Raw genomic sequence first — 14,141 nt, forward strand, 5'->3', positions numbered from 1 at the left:
ATTTAAAATACTGATGCTAATTCAAAACCTGCCTGCACACACTGTAATCATTCATAGGCAGGAAAAAGAGAAAGTTCATGAATTTCAAACTGACATGCTTTTATAGGCATGTCAGAAATCTGTTTTAAGAAATTAAGTGTCTCTAGTTGGAATGATTACCTCCTAGTAGATACTAGATACTGACTGAAAGGCTCCACAGTGTGCTCATGGTTCTGCACACACTTTGGGACTGATCATGGATTTTACTAAAAAACATCAATAAGTCAGGCACACATGATGACAGAAAACAACACCAGTTTTCCAGAAGACTGTATGGTAGGAACAAAGAAATGCTGAAGGGCTAAATGTATATTCAAATCTGCCTCTTTATTTACACCTACTCCAGAGAGCCAAGGTTCAAAGTGTTGCAACTTCCAAAGATTTTTTTAGAGTAGGCTACTAATGACAAGACAGATGCCAATTCAGACAACTGGAGAGCAGGTGCCACAAAAGAAGTCTCTATTTTTTATCCACACTGAAATCTTCAAAGTATAACAACTCCAACACAAGTTACAAAACATTTTTCTTTCACATAATATGCCTTTATGACATCTTTAAAGGGATATCATTGCAAACACCAGAAAGAGTATACACCTTCATTCAGTTTTGATTTAACTCTTGATTTACTGAAGTTCCTGTGTGCAGAAGTATGTTCTGAACAGATGTTTAACATGGCAGGAAACATTATAGATCAGAGATCCAGATAGCAACTAGGAAATGCATAGCATCTGGCACCTTTTTGAAAGTAAACCTGCCAATAATTAATTACACATATGAGCCACTCTATCCCTGTCTAATGAGTTAGACACTTACTAAGATGTATTAGACTATGGAACAGAGGTTAACTGCTCATGCCCTCTCCTCTGTCTCTGACTTGTGTGGTCCCAGTGTAACTTAAGGGTAGAAATTGTTGTTGGCACTCAGATTTTATGTTGTTGATTATATTAGTATTATTACATTGATTAATAATCAAGATGTCTTTACAATCCAAAATGTAGAGATTTCCCTTTAAACAGAAATTGGGGTTCTTCTGTTGCTTTGACAATGAAGAAAAAAATTACTGAAATTGTTAGGCTAATTGTAAATTTTATTTAGGAGAGTGCAGATGTAAAAAATCAGTAATAAATGCATGCCTTCAGGAAAGCAAAAGCTGGTAACGGTGTAAATTAGTTAGGTTTGCTGGAAAGAAGCTCTGAAAATTATCCTTGAAAACACAGAAGCCACTAGATGTTTGAAGTTATTAAATTACTGTTGAAAGTTCTATTATAACACTTTTATTATTAGGAACCAAAGAGTACCAATTACTGTTCTTTCAAAGCGCATAAGGAGATGCACAAAATAGTGGAGCCCTTAAAGAGTAAGAAAAGAAGTTAGTTGTTTGTGATCCCTGGGTCCTATTTACTCCAACAGTATTAGCCACTTTCTCAGAAATTTCTTTTTCAAGCTAATAGCCTGTATTCCAGTACAAGCCAAAAGGCCTAGAAAGGACTGGTCTTTTTGCCTTAGAATTCTAGAAAAATACTTTCCCTGATGTCCATATCCCTGTTACCCTCTTTGATAGTCTATCTTTTTATTAATCCAGTTTCTGTCTTCTTGCTTTAACTTTCTGCTTCAGTGGAAAATATTTTTGAAGTGAGTTTTAATACTAACCTACTACCAAAAAAAAAAAAAAAAGTATCAAGAGAACTATTTGAAGTTATTTTAAGACAATAATTTTTAAAAGATTCTAGACAAATTTCTAAACATATGCAGGCGCTACTGTAGCACAGCCTGTAGGTGGACTCCTCATATCAGGTATACAGCAGTACTGAATGGTAACACTGAACTGAGTTGTACAATATTTTTTTTTTTTTTTGGAACAGCCACCTTTTCCCCTCTTATTATTTTCTCCTCTACTGTCCAGGTCCAAAGAAAAACGAGGTGGTGTGCCAAAATGGTATTCAGTATCTACAGGATGTTCATGCTGTGACTGAAGCTCTCCACAGGCAGAGGTTCTCTGGTTCTTATTCCACTTAATTCATCATTCAGAACTCAGCAGGGGACTCTGCCTGATTTTGGACTTGAAACACTTAGGATGGTATTTGCCCCAGCCCTTGTTCTCTAAAGGCTTAAAAATGGAATCAATCTACTTTATTACACCAGCAGTGTTTTCCAGAGAACTACCTAACTCTTATAATCTATAGGGTGCAAATAACATCTCTGTATCAGATATTGCCCTGAAAGATGTCATAGTAAAATAATCCTTTTCCATGTAGTCAGAGTTCTAAGAAGCGGTTCTTTGCAAAATTAATCTCATTTAGGGCTGGTCACAATTTTTCCATATATATTCCTTAACTTTCTGTCTACTTATCACCTGTTCTTATGACCCAGGATGGAACATTTTAATTAGTGACCAAATTTACCAGTTTCCTTCCTGGTCCTGATGAATTACAGGCACTTCTTCAGTTCATCCTGTTGGATATGGATTTGCTTGTTTCCATGCTTCCAAGACTTAAATATGCTTGAATTTTAAAAATATACCTGTTTATAGAGCCTTTTTTGATGGGAGAAAATGTTATAGTATAAACATTAATGAACCATCTATCTTGATTTGCCTAGATATTAACAGATTCCCTACATACCTGGGATTATTTTTGCAAGAACTAAGATATTTTACTCAGATCTTTACTGTGTTCAGTGCAACTTTATGTTAAATTCTACCTCCCTCAAAAAAGATCCTCATATCTGCTAAACATCTATTCTCTTATATCATGTTTTTGTCTGATGGTGTGTGGAATTTTATTATTCAGTCTTTTTATACTTCTTGTCTGTGGAGATTTTCTTGCAATGAGAAAACCTCATGCTGAAAGAACTTGTCAGACAACAGAGACAGTTGTGATATGTCAAATTAAGATGGCAAAGTGATGTCAAAGCAGGTCTAGGGAGAGCTCATAACAATGTTACTGTCAAGTAAATACAGAAAACTGAAACACAAGGAATACAAGTTATTTGAAGAGATCTATGACTGTGGAAGGTTTTTTTGTGTTTTGAGAGACACTGTTTCAGAATGATTACCATTTGTCAGTAGGGCTTCAGGATAGAAGTGAGATCTGATGGCTGCCAACTAAGGTCAGCAAAGTTCAGCTTAGAGATTTTTATTTTCCTATTCTTGTTATCAAATGCTCAAGAAAGATTTATATTTATACAAAAATTAGTTTTGCTACTCAGGAGATCACATCTACCTAAAGTAAGGTCATCTTGGCCTTAGAAATTTAGGAAGCTGCATGAGCTCTGAGGTTTCGTTATACTGCCTATGTGCAGCTGCATTGGTTCACTCAGTGTGGCCCCAATATTGCTGAAGAGAAGAAATATAAGTAAGGAGGATCAGTAAGAGTAAGTGGTTTCATTGCTGTGAAGCTTAACCTTTTCTCACCATCCTTTTTTGTCATTCACCAGGCACCTATTTCAGTTTTGTCATACCATGATGATAATTCCCCCCCTAATAATAGGAAAGAATGTAACAAAGAGCTAGAAGGAAATAATAGAAAGAAAAAAAACAAAAAAAGCAATTCCTATGTTTACTGTAAGACGAGAGAAACAGGAAGGAATAGGCTCATAAAATTGGTCATCAAATAGGAATAAGTCATAGACTGAAGCTAAGGAAAAGGTGATAAACTTCAGAAGTAAAAATAGAACATCATACCTAAGGAAAATATTACATTAAATAATGCCTTTTCAGGGAAATCCTGATATTCTAGAGGCTGTTATTTGGGGTTGTACCTATGATGTATCTTTTCCAGGATGTCCCTTTTGACAACCTTAGAAAGACTTGGAAAAGGTTCTTGGGGTGAGCAGAAAGCACCATTGTTGTAGTGAAGATATAAACTTATACTTGTGTTAGTGAGTGAAATGAATGTCTTTAGTTCTGCTTGTATATTCTTTGAAAATAATTCACTACTGAGGTAATACTTCCAAAATGTATTTCATATTACTCAGATTTGAGAGGAGGTGAAAAATTGAGAATAAAAGAGAAAGGAGATGTAGATGTTTCTTCATTTAAATAAGAAAATCTCTTTTTTCCATGTATTAAATATGTGACAAGTTTGGCATCACTTGTTTTCATGTAGTAATTTTTCTACAAATTTAACCACAAAATTGACATTTTCAAGAAAAGAATGACAGGAAAATACCACATGACAAAACTTTGAAAATATTTAAAATTGTCACATTTTAAATTAATTTTTAAATGTCTTTATCAATTAATGTTAGTCTTCCATTGAAATAAAATGTCCCTGGCAGCAGTTGTGGTGGAAATTTACTGACAGTTCTGAGCTACTTATTTGAATAATATCTTAGTATAAAGAGGGAAATCAGAAGAGTTTTGAGATATTATTTGAATTCTCACAGTGGACTGTTTGGTTTTGGAAGAAAAAACTGGAATTCTTTTCATTGAGATTCTTTCTAGATAGATAAGAGTTTGGTATTTTCTAGAACCTGAAATTGTAGGTGTTTTCCAGGCTTCTGCTGGAAAAAAAAAAAGGTTTATAACTTACTAAGCCTACCTCAAAAGAAAATACATTTTGACAGAAAAGCAACAATTCTATTTACAGACCTTTTCAAGATTAGAAATATTTTAGTTTGATCAACTGCAGTGAAGTGTGATCATTGACTTGGGTGCTTTTGCCTGTAGTCTAGAAGAGAACTTTAGAAGATGAGGAAATACATTTAATTTACAAACAAATTCTAGTAAATATGTGTCATACTGTTTAAAAAAAAATTTCCTTCACTTAAATTTAACAGGGAATTGTTTTCTTATAATTAATATTTGTGTTGAATTTTTTTATATAAAAAAGGATATTTTTGTTATTGTTTTTGTGTTGTTAATACTGAGTAGGATAATTTCTCAATTCATACATGATAGATTGATGTAAATTTTAGATCCCTTCTGTTATAAAAGTTGGCTAAGCAAATTATTTAACTATGCCACAATATTTAGAAAGATTTGGAAGATATTTGGAAAGAGTTCTGTTCAAAAAAATACTGTTTTAAGAGAAAGACAGTGAAACACAAATGCATATATTGAGTAAATCCCAGTGGAGCACTGGCCAAATAAAAAATTACCATAGGTATTAAATGAAAAACTGAATCAGTTTTGAAAATCTTCTGTGGTATATTAAACTGAACAATGGTAGTGGATTTTATTTTATAGGTGAAGTAATCTCCTTCTAATTTGATGAATGGGAATTTGTGCATCCCATTACACCAAAGGAAAATAGTCAGAAAATCCACAGGTAAACTTAAGGCTGGACTCCTCAGAGTAGTGCAGCACTAGCATCAGTTTTGTCAATATCATTACAGCTCATGGGATTACTGTATGAAAGTCTGCAATTTTAAAAACTAAATCATGTATGCTTTGTAATAAATCCCCTCTCTGTGGGTACACTCTCAAGGGTTTTTGCCATTCTGTGATTCCATCTGGACGTTTTCCAGTCCGTATTTAGATTCCTTTTTAGTAACTGCAGTGGTGAAGTTTAGGTTTTCTCACTTTAATAAAATAATTAAAGAGACTATTACATACCATTCTTACTCTTTTAAATATTGCCCCAATATTAAAGTCTGTTTTATTTTACAGATCTGACTAAAAGGGCTGACCCATGTGAGTTTGGTTTTGTAGACCTATCACTGTTTATTTGCGGTGTTTATCCCAAGATGTTAGTTCTAAAGATTTATGATAAAATTCTAAAAGTATTCCATTTGATAATCTGGATGACACCTTTCCTAGATTTCCAGCAATAAAAAGAATATTGCTTGTACTGTGCAGTGTCTTTCACCACAAAAAAAAAAAAAAAAAAAAAAAATCCTTGAAGAATTGTAACTGTTTTGATGGACTAAAAACCATGGAGCTGAATTCACACTCACTGTATTCTTCTGTGTCACTCTTCTCTTCTGTAAAGGAGATTTGCCCATCAAAGAATGGTCCCTAGAGTACTAATACAGCCATCCTTCATGGTCCCTAGAGTTGGTGATGTTGTCAGTCAAGGCTGCTGAAGGGATTGTTAAATCCATAACCCTGACTTTGTTATTTTAGTGGTTTAACGTTCTTTGCAAGAGTGTTTTCTTTCATCTAGTAAAAGCAAAGTTTAATTATTTTACAACATGGCTGTGATTTCCATCTGCAGACTTTCTTCAAATCCTGAATGTTTCCCAGCCTTTGCTTTTCGTAAATTAAGAACCATTAGAGTAATTTAAATGCCTACAAAATATGTGACATATGTATGGTTTTAAAACCAATGTTGAGTGTAATCTTGTAAAACTTTGCATTCTGTTTAATACGTATCTTCCTCTCCCTCCCCCTAGACCCTCAATAATTTCTTGGTTTGGAATAATAACATCTGTTGTTTTAGTTTAAGTTTTGCATACTTAACATTTACTTTAAAACTTTCCACCAATCTTCTATTTTCTATCCATACTGTCTCATTTCAGATCTGTGGGGAGCTCCCCAGCAACCTGATAATTCATGAAAAACATTAATTTCAATCTAATTTTCTCTGAGTGACAACCTATGGAAGAGAGGGAGTAATGTAGATTTCAATTATCCAAATAACTTTTTTTGGGGGGTCAAAAAAAAAGAGTTCTAAGGTTATTTTTTTGATTATAAATTGGACTTATAAATATATTTCAAGAAATCATCTGCCAGATTTTGCTGGCAGAAGAAAGAGAGTTAGAAAGAACAAATAAATTTTAAGGTAAACTCACAATTACAACCAAAATATCACCATCATTTTTTTTCCTAGTAGTCCTAGTAAACATGCTTTAGTTTCTGTGCCCAGTGAGAAATGTCCTTGAAATTTTGTTGTGCCATTCCTAACAAATGCTGAACAAAGTATAGGGGAATAGTCTATCAAAAATAAAAACCCGTTTTTGAGTGGTAATTACCAGTAGAAAATTCCTACTCTGTCTCATGGCACAGAAATCACTGAGGATTATGGGAAGAGATATCACAGTATGAATTACCCATAATTATTATGAACAATTTGAAACAATACAGTTTTGTTTAAGGTACATGGAAGACTATGTCACTAGGAAATTAAAATGAAATCTTACCTTAGGGAAAAAAAAGTTACAAAGAAGAATTAAAGTGTTTTCTGATTTTTTGTCTAGTTTTAGGTACTTTTGCTCATTTCTAGGTAAAATTTACACACTTTTCACATGTTACTGAAATAATGGATTTAGTAGTATGTGTGTATTTTTTCATAAGCGTGTTGTACTATACAAAGCTCCTATAGTTTTGATGACATGCTCTAGAGTAATAAAGACCAATTTTTCTCTGTGAACTGAATCAAATGGATTAAACTTTCTCAGATGTTTTACCTAGCAATACCTGAGATTTTTCAGATAAGCAGAAGCTATAATTGAGTGAAAGATTTCTGCAGGCTCCAAGGTTTTGTTAATTGCATCTTTTTTTCTAAGCTAAATATGAGCTATAAAAGCATTTAGTTTTGTTTTTGCTAGTATTACAATTGATTCCAGTTCCAATAAGGGTTTAAGTTGACACAAAGTAAAATCATTGAAAGAAATGCAGGCAAACCTTGATAAATACCAGATGAAATTGTGGTGGTATTCAGTTAGACTCATACACACATTGTATTAATAATAATAAAAAGAAGTTCAAAACCATGATCTTATTTCATAAGGATTTTTTTTAAAAAATTGATTTTATCAGCCTACATTATATTTCTTCAAAATGGAAATTTACACTGACTAGTTCAGCATGGTGACTTGGAAATTTTGAACCCATGACTTCATTAATGCCACAGGCATGACTAAAACAGTACAGTTGAAATTAATCTTTTTTTAGACATTAATAAGTCATAGTGAAAAGAAATAATTAGCATATCTTTGGGCCAACAGAAGAACACTGAAAAAGAAGTCAAGTAAAACAGAGCATTTCAAGATAATTGCCCAGCATACATCATTTATTCCAGATTAGCCAAGGTCATGCACTTGATGCTCCCAGTTTTTGCATCCATATATGTGGTCATTGTTGCCATCAAATTACTGAATTTTGATGACTATATTTAATGAACTGAGAATAGACCATGAAGAAAAGTACTAAGAACAGCAAATGTAAAAAGCACATACTCCATTCAGTTCAACAGTGACCTTTTTAACCCTGCTGTATGCAGGAAATATCCACTTGTATTTTAGTAATTACATTAGCTTCCTTAATGGCATTCGATACAGATGGTATAGGAAGAACTTATCTGCAGCTGAAGAATGCAGGCAACAGTTTTAGTTTGAGTGGCAAACTTATTCTCATTAGAGTTAAGGAGGGGGAAGAGAACTGCAAATAGGTTTGTGTGCCCTCTTCAATCAGAGAAGCCATTATTTTTCCAAGCTTGTTATATCTTTTTTTTCCCCATTATGTAAAATTAATAATATTTTGCACACACTAAAAACTCTGCAAAATAGTAAAGAGGAAGAAAAATACAGTTGTTAGCACATTTGGAACTTAGAAAATCAATTGGAAAATTGGTATTTAATCTGATTCATACTAGAAATTCTACTTTAAATTTTATGAAGCAACCTCAACTAGTTTATGTCTTCTGCACTGTCTAAAAACTGAGAGGAGAACTTTTCTACCCCTCTTTTAATTTTTGTCTGTCAGGATATAGACTGTGCACTGAGGGAAATTTTTTTTTTGTTCCTGTTCTATGCCAAAAGAAATGACTCAATTCACACAATTCAGACTACTAAAAGAGAGGAGGGTGCAAATTTAGAAACTGAAAGAGTAATAAAATTATCTTTTTTTTTCTGGTCTATGAAGGAAAAGTTAAATAGGACAGGGATTTGGTTCTTCCTAAACTTGCTCCTGCAACTTTTGATGATGTGGGATCTTCATAATGCAACCAGAGATTGCATTCTGACAGTTTTTCCTCATAGGCAGAAATGGATCTATCCTCCATTAGGTCTGATCTGGTTTTATCATTCGCAACTATTGACTGCACAACAACTCTGACAGTAGATTTTGATGATTAATTGTGTTTTGTGTAAGAGGAAAAAAAAAATCTTTTTTTTATTTCAAATCTTAACTTCTCAATCAGGAAGTAGTGAAAATGGGAAGAAGCACAACAGAGCCCTTGGCAGCTAGGATGGAGGAAATGGAGCATATAATGGAGGGCACACACTTTCCCTAGTGGTTTGAGTGAAAGGAGTCCCTGAAGTAGGATTAGGGGGATGATAAGTAAGAAATTTATAAAGCAAAATGGTGGCTCTGCTATGAATGTTTCACATTTCTGTATTCCGTTTTGCTTCAAGGAATGTATGATATGAGCAATTAAAGCTGAACAGAAAGTATTTCCATTTCCTTCTTACCGACCATCAAGGTGCACAGGATTCCCCATTTTCTGGGCCACTCCCAATTCTGCTGACTTATAAGTAGAGAGCTGCACACTTAATTTTTGCAGTAGACTGAGACAAACATCATTGACACAATGACCTTCTTTGATGAGCTTTCCTATATCTCTCTGTGTTTTCATATGAGAATAGTGCTATAGTCTCTAAGATAATTATTTGTTTCTTTTGGACGTGGAAACCAGCTTCTTTTAATACTAGTGGTTATGAGAGGTGTTAATGGCTGTTACCAATGGGTTGTTTCATCAGCAGGCAATTAAAGAGCTGGTTAGAATTCATGGGCCTACTGATGTGCTAACCAGATGTCAGTTCTGTATCCTTCTCTTTCTTTTTCTGAATTTCACCAAAACCAGTTTGAGTCTCCTTTCCAGTGCTGGACTGCTACATCCAAGCTTGCAGTTGATTAGATGTGATATGTAAAAATTATCAAGTAATGTCCAGAGGAATAGTGAAAAGACATCAGCTTGAGGTCAAATGACCACTTAGAGCCATATCATTATCAAATTATTAAAAAGTTAGGTAGAGTGTATAAAAATTCTTATTGCAAATAGATAATTTTGGTCTAAGCAATTATGACTTTGTCAAACAGTCATGTTTTGTCATGTCAGCGGCTTTGTGTTATTAGGACTAGATCATCGTTATCTAGATGATAATAACGAGTATTTATTCTAGCTTTGTGCCACTTTAGGCATGTTTGTTTTGGTCCACAAGCCAATTTTTTTTCAAATTTTTTGAATCTGCACAGGTAGCATCAGAAACCCCAACTGTCTTTGAAAGTCAAGAACTTCTAATTTAATTAATTAAGCCAGAAAATATTCATTATGTGTTTCTCTTCAAAGCATATATTTAATATCAAGTTTTCTTTTTGAAAACCTGGTGAGGATAAAAAGACATTACTGCTGATGCATAATCACTTTTATGTAACTTAGACTGTAGCATGGGAATAGGTTTCCAAGGGCATTATTTTGCCTTAGTCATGTTTCAGTACACCTGAGGTCTGATTTTGAAAGATAAGTGAGTGTGTGACAGAAAGGGGTTTTTATGTTGTTTTTTTTTTGTTGTTGTTCTTTTTTTTTTTTTTTTTTTTTACATAATAAGATGTGAATTCATAATAAATCAGACAACATTCTGGGATGAAATACTTGATGTGTCTGTCCTACCTGCATTGGCTTAACTGTAGAGTTCAGTCTTCTGTTTGGATTTTCTTTGTCAGCTTCCAAACAGTGGAGGTAGCCTGCAGGTGATAAGTATGTCATTAATCTTTCTGATCCTCTAGCACTTGAGCATGAGAATAGCTGATCAATTACAGCAATTGTTTCCCTAAATGAGTTTTGCACATCTGCCTCTTATTTCATTAACTGTCTGCCCCCATATCTGATAGAATGGAAGCCTAGTGGCTTCTTACAGCTTGTTCTGTGTTACTGTATAATAAGGATGTGGTTGTTAGCAAAATGGGCACAAAAGAGTGTTTATCCACTACCAGAAATAAATATACATGCTAGCATGTAGGATTGCTTTTGTCTCTAATCACTGTTTTTAGAAACCTTCTTAAAGCACATCTTTGCTTTCCAGCCACCTATTTAGTCTTTACTTGTAAGCTTATTTGTAAATTTATCCTTTTTATAACACAGACAATTTTTCCATGCCCTAAAGCATCATATTAACGTCTGTATGATTTTAGATAACAGAAACTAGCACAAGTAAAGTTAACAGTAGAAATGAAACTTCCTGGAAGTGTCATTACAATGCATCTTTAAAATACTTAGATATGGCATTCTTCTCTTAGAGAGTAAATTTACATTCCCAAAGCTGCAAACAAGTATTTGCAATCGTCACAATGTTATTAGGTATTAACTATTTAGATTAAGTTCTAAACAATGAGTAATAGTTAGACTAATAATTAAAGGTTTGTTTTAAGAAACATGTTTGTTTTAAGAAACACGCCCTAAAAATTATGGCATTTGATTTTAATAAAGATAGGATCTCACATGAATACCTCTTTCATTAATACTCAGGCATTCAATTACATGATAATCAATTACCAGAAGAAAATTAAAATAATATCTAAGCCGAAGCTTTATTCTTTACCTGTTATTAACGGATCACTTTATTCTTAAGAATTTACATGATCTAATATTCAGAAGCTGTTAACTTGTGTTTATCATACATTAAATTTCTTTGGATTATACCAATATTTATTTTTTTAAATAAGTAAGCTAAATGTCAAAAGTAATTAGAAGACATTCTGTCCTGAACTGGTCTAGATTATTGCAGGTGATTCTTATGAACATTTAAATATACTTGAATCTGAAATTCTCAGTTAATTGTGCTTGAAACTTGTTTTACTATATTTGAGTTATAAAAAATATACATTTTATATATTTTATGGATCTCTGGAACCATGGAGCTGTAATATCGAAATACCACCACCTTTTAAACTGATTTTTGACTGTTTATTGCAGGTCTTGTTTGTATGAAGTCAAGTACTTCAGTGGTTGAACTGGTTATGCTGCTTTGTTCACAGGTAAGACATCTCTGGTTTTGATTGTATTAATTTTCTTGTATAATTACTGCCAGCCAAAGTTTGTTTCATTCTTCCATTTCATTAAAAAAAAATACAAATTGATTTATTCTGGTAATATAAAAATTGTAGATTTTTTTTTTTAGATATGCATTCTATAGTTTTTCTATATTCAGTGTATACAGTTATGTATTACTTGCATTTATGTTCTAAAGGTGTATGGATGTATATTATGCATTTTCTCTGTGTATGAGCTCTCATTCAAGCCTGTTCTTATGTAGAATATGTAAGGATGCTGTGGTCATAATTTTGTTGAAATTTGTCATTGAATTTGTGATTCTTAAAACTTTATGCTGACTTTATTACTTTTGATATACATGACATAACATTAAATATTTTACTTACCTGTCAGTATATAAACAGCAAAGAAATATGGATTAGGTAGTCCTCAAAACCTGGCAGAAGCAGCACATTTCTATACAAGAATTCTGTGGTTAATTCTTGGGGTTTTAACACACAACAGTAATGGGTTTCTCAGAAATCCAAATTAATTAATGTTTTGAAATGCTTTCAAAAATTAAATATTGAAAGCTAAACTAGTTTCTCATACTGTTTGGATTATTTATATCTCAATTTTCATATTATTTGTTTTGATAGAAGTGTAATTGGCTAATATTGTGTATATACCCTTTTACTTTGTACTGCCAGTAAGAAGTTATCAGCAAACATTTTACAACTTTGTTCACTTTGTGGAATGTAAGAAAAATATGACTTCCCAACAGATCCGAATAACTTTACAAGTTTTTCATATTTCTCTAAAAACTTATAACAGCATTTCATTAACCACCTTCCCTACAGAACTATAATACTGGCTCAACTCAAAACAAGTTTGTTTATAAAATGCCCAGGTTAACTTATTATGTAATTATCAAAGAAAATTACTGCTTTGTAGCTTTTCTTAAGCATTCACTACTGCACATTGACTGCATACACCAAAAATACACTGTAAACAAAGGCATTTCTAGGGACAATTGAAATGAGGATCTACTTTTCAGAAATCTAACTGAAAATAATAAACATTTACAACTGGTTTTGGTGGAAAGTGTTTCAACTTACCTTGCCTGTCTGTAGGTTGCATTTCTTCAAGCTTGTGTCATAAGGAAATCATTAAATCTTGTTTTCCTTTTTATTTTTTTTCCTCTTCTTTTTTTTTTTTTTTTTTCTTCCTCTTTTAGAGGAATATCAGTTAGGAAAAAGTAAAAGAAAAATACATCCCTGGCAGGAATCCTCAGTGGGATTTCAACTTCAAACCTTCTCTAGCAGGGCACTTGAAAAATTTCTTACCTAATGGTGAAGTCCTCAGTTCCAAGAAAATTCCAAAAGATCCATTAAGACTTCTGAGCTCAATGTTCATATCATACAACTTTTTTCTTTTCTTAGCAGCTCTTGAAACATTTTTTCGAGGGAAGGAATAAGTTGCAGTTCTTTCTTCCCCAGCCTTTGGTTTTACTGCAGTTCTCAGGAATAAAGTGGAATGTAGCATTAGGGTCTAGTGTCTTTGATGGCCTCATCATCTAATCATAGGTTTAACATTACTCATTTGCTGGCTCCAGGAATTCCTGCCATTAAGGGCCCTGGAGATGAAACTTTGCCTCAAATATTGATTGAAAGGAAGAGAGAGAAATTTAAGCTCTTTCTGCAATGCTCTTTCTTTAGACATCTCAGTAAAGCTATGTAACAAATGCAGCAAAAATCAATTTGTTATTTTTATGACTACTATGCATGTTGGGTTTTATTTCAAATTATTTTAAAAATAAAATTCACTTTACACCTGGAATAATGGGAAGAGCCTAATCATTTTGAAGCTTTAAACATTTATTTATTTTCTTCAGTGTTTGCTTGGAAGAAGTCTTTTACATCTACCTAATTACTTAGGGAAATTGCAAGCTTTTAGTTTTTATACCCCATTTGATACTTCAGGTTAGTTTCCTTGTCTTCTAAATAAGGAGGATTTTGTCCCCAGATGTGTATTTATTAGTAAGTACTTCAGGAGCTAACGCTGTAGTGTTTGTTGGGGGAGTCATGGTAATTGTTTCTACAGGAACTGGTCAACAGGGGGCCTTAGTGCTGCAAATTGCAGTCCCCTCCCTCACCTTCTGACCTCTGGAATACTCTTCTGAACAGTAGC

The 14,141-nt window shown here is 33.2% G+C and overlaps 1 protein-coding gene across 14 annotated transcripts in view; it reads left to right on the plus strand.

The window, feature by feature from the left end:
- Positions 1–14,141, plus strand: part of NBEA (neurobeachin) — a 471,232-nt gene that overhangs the window by 205,318 nt on the left and 251,773 nt on the right. For all 14 annotated transcript variants that reach the window (XM_033085485.1, XM_033085506.1, XM_033085530.1 and 11 more), the window contains one exon: positions 11,895–11,956. In XM_033085485.1, the coding sequence (XP_032941376.1) occupies positions 11,895–11,956 (62 nt within the window). The remainder of the gene's footprint in view (positions 1–11,894; positions 11,957–14,141) is intronic.

This window comes from Catharus ustulatus, chromosome 2 (genome assembly GCF_009819885.2).
Source record: "Catharus ustulatus isolate bCatUst1 chromosome 2, bCatUst1.pri.v2, whole genome shotgun sequence".
NCBI lineage: Eukaryota > Metazoa > Chordata > Aves > Passeriformes > Turdidae > Catharus > Catharus ustulatus.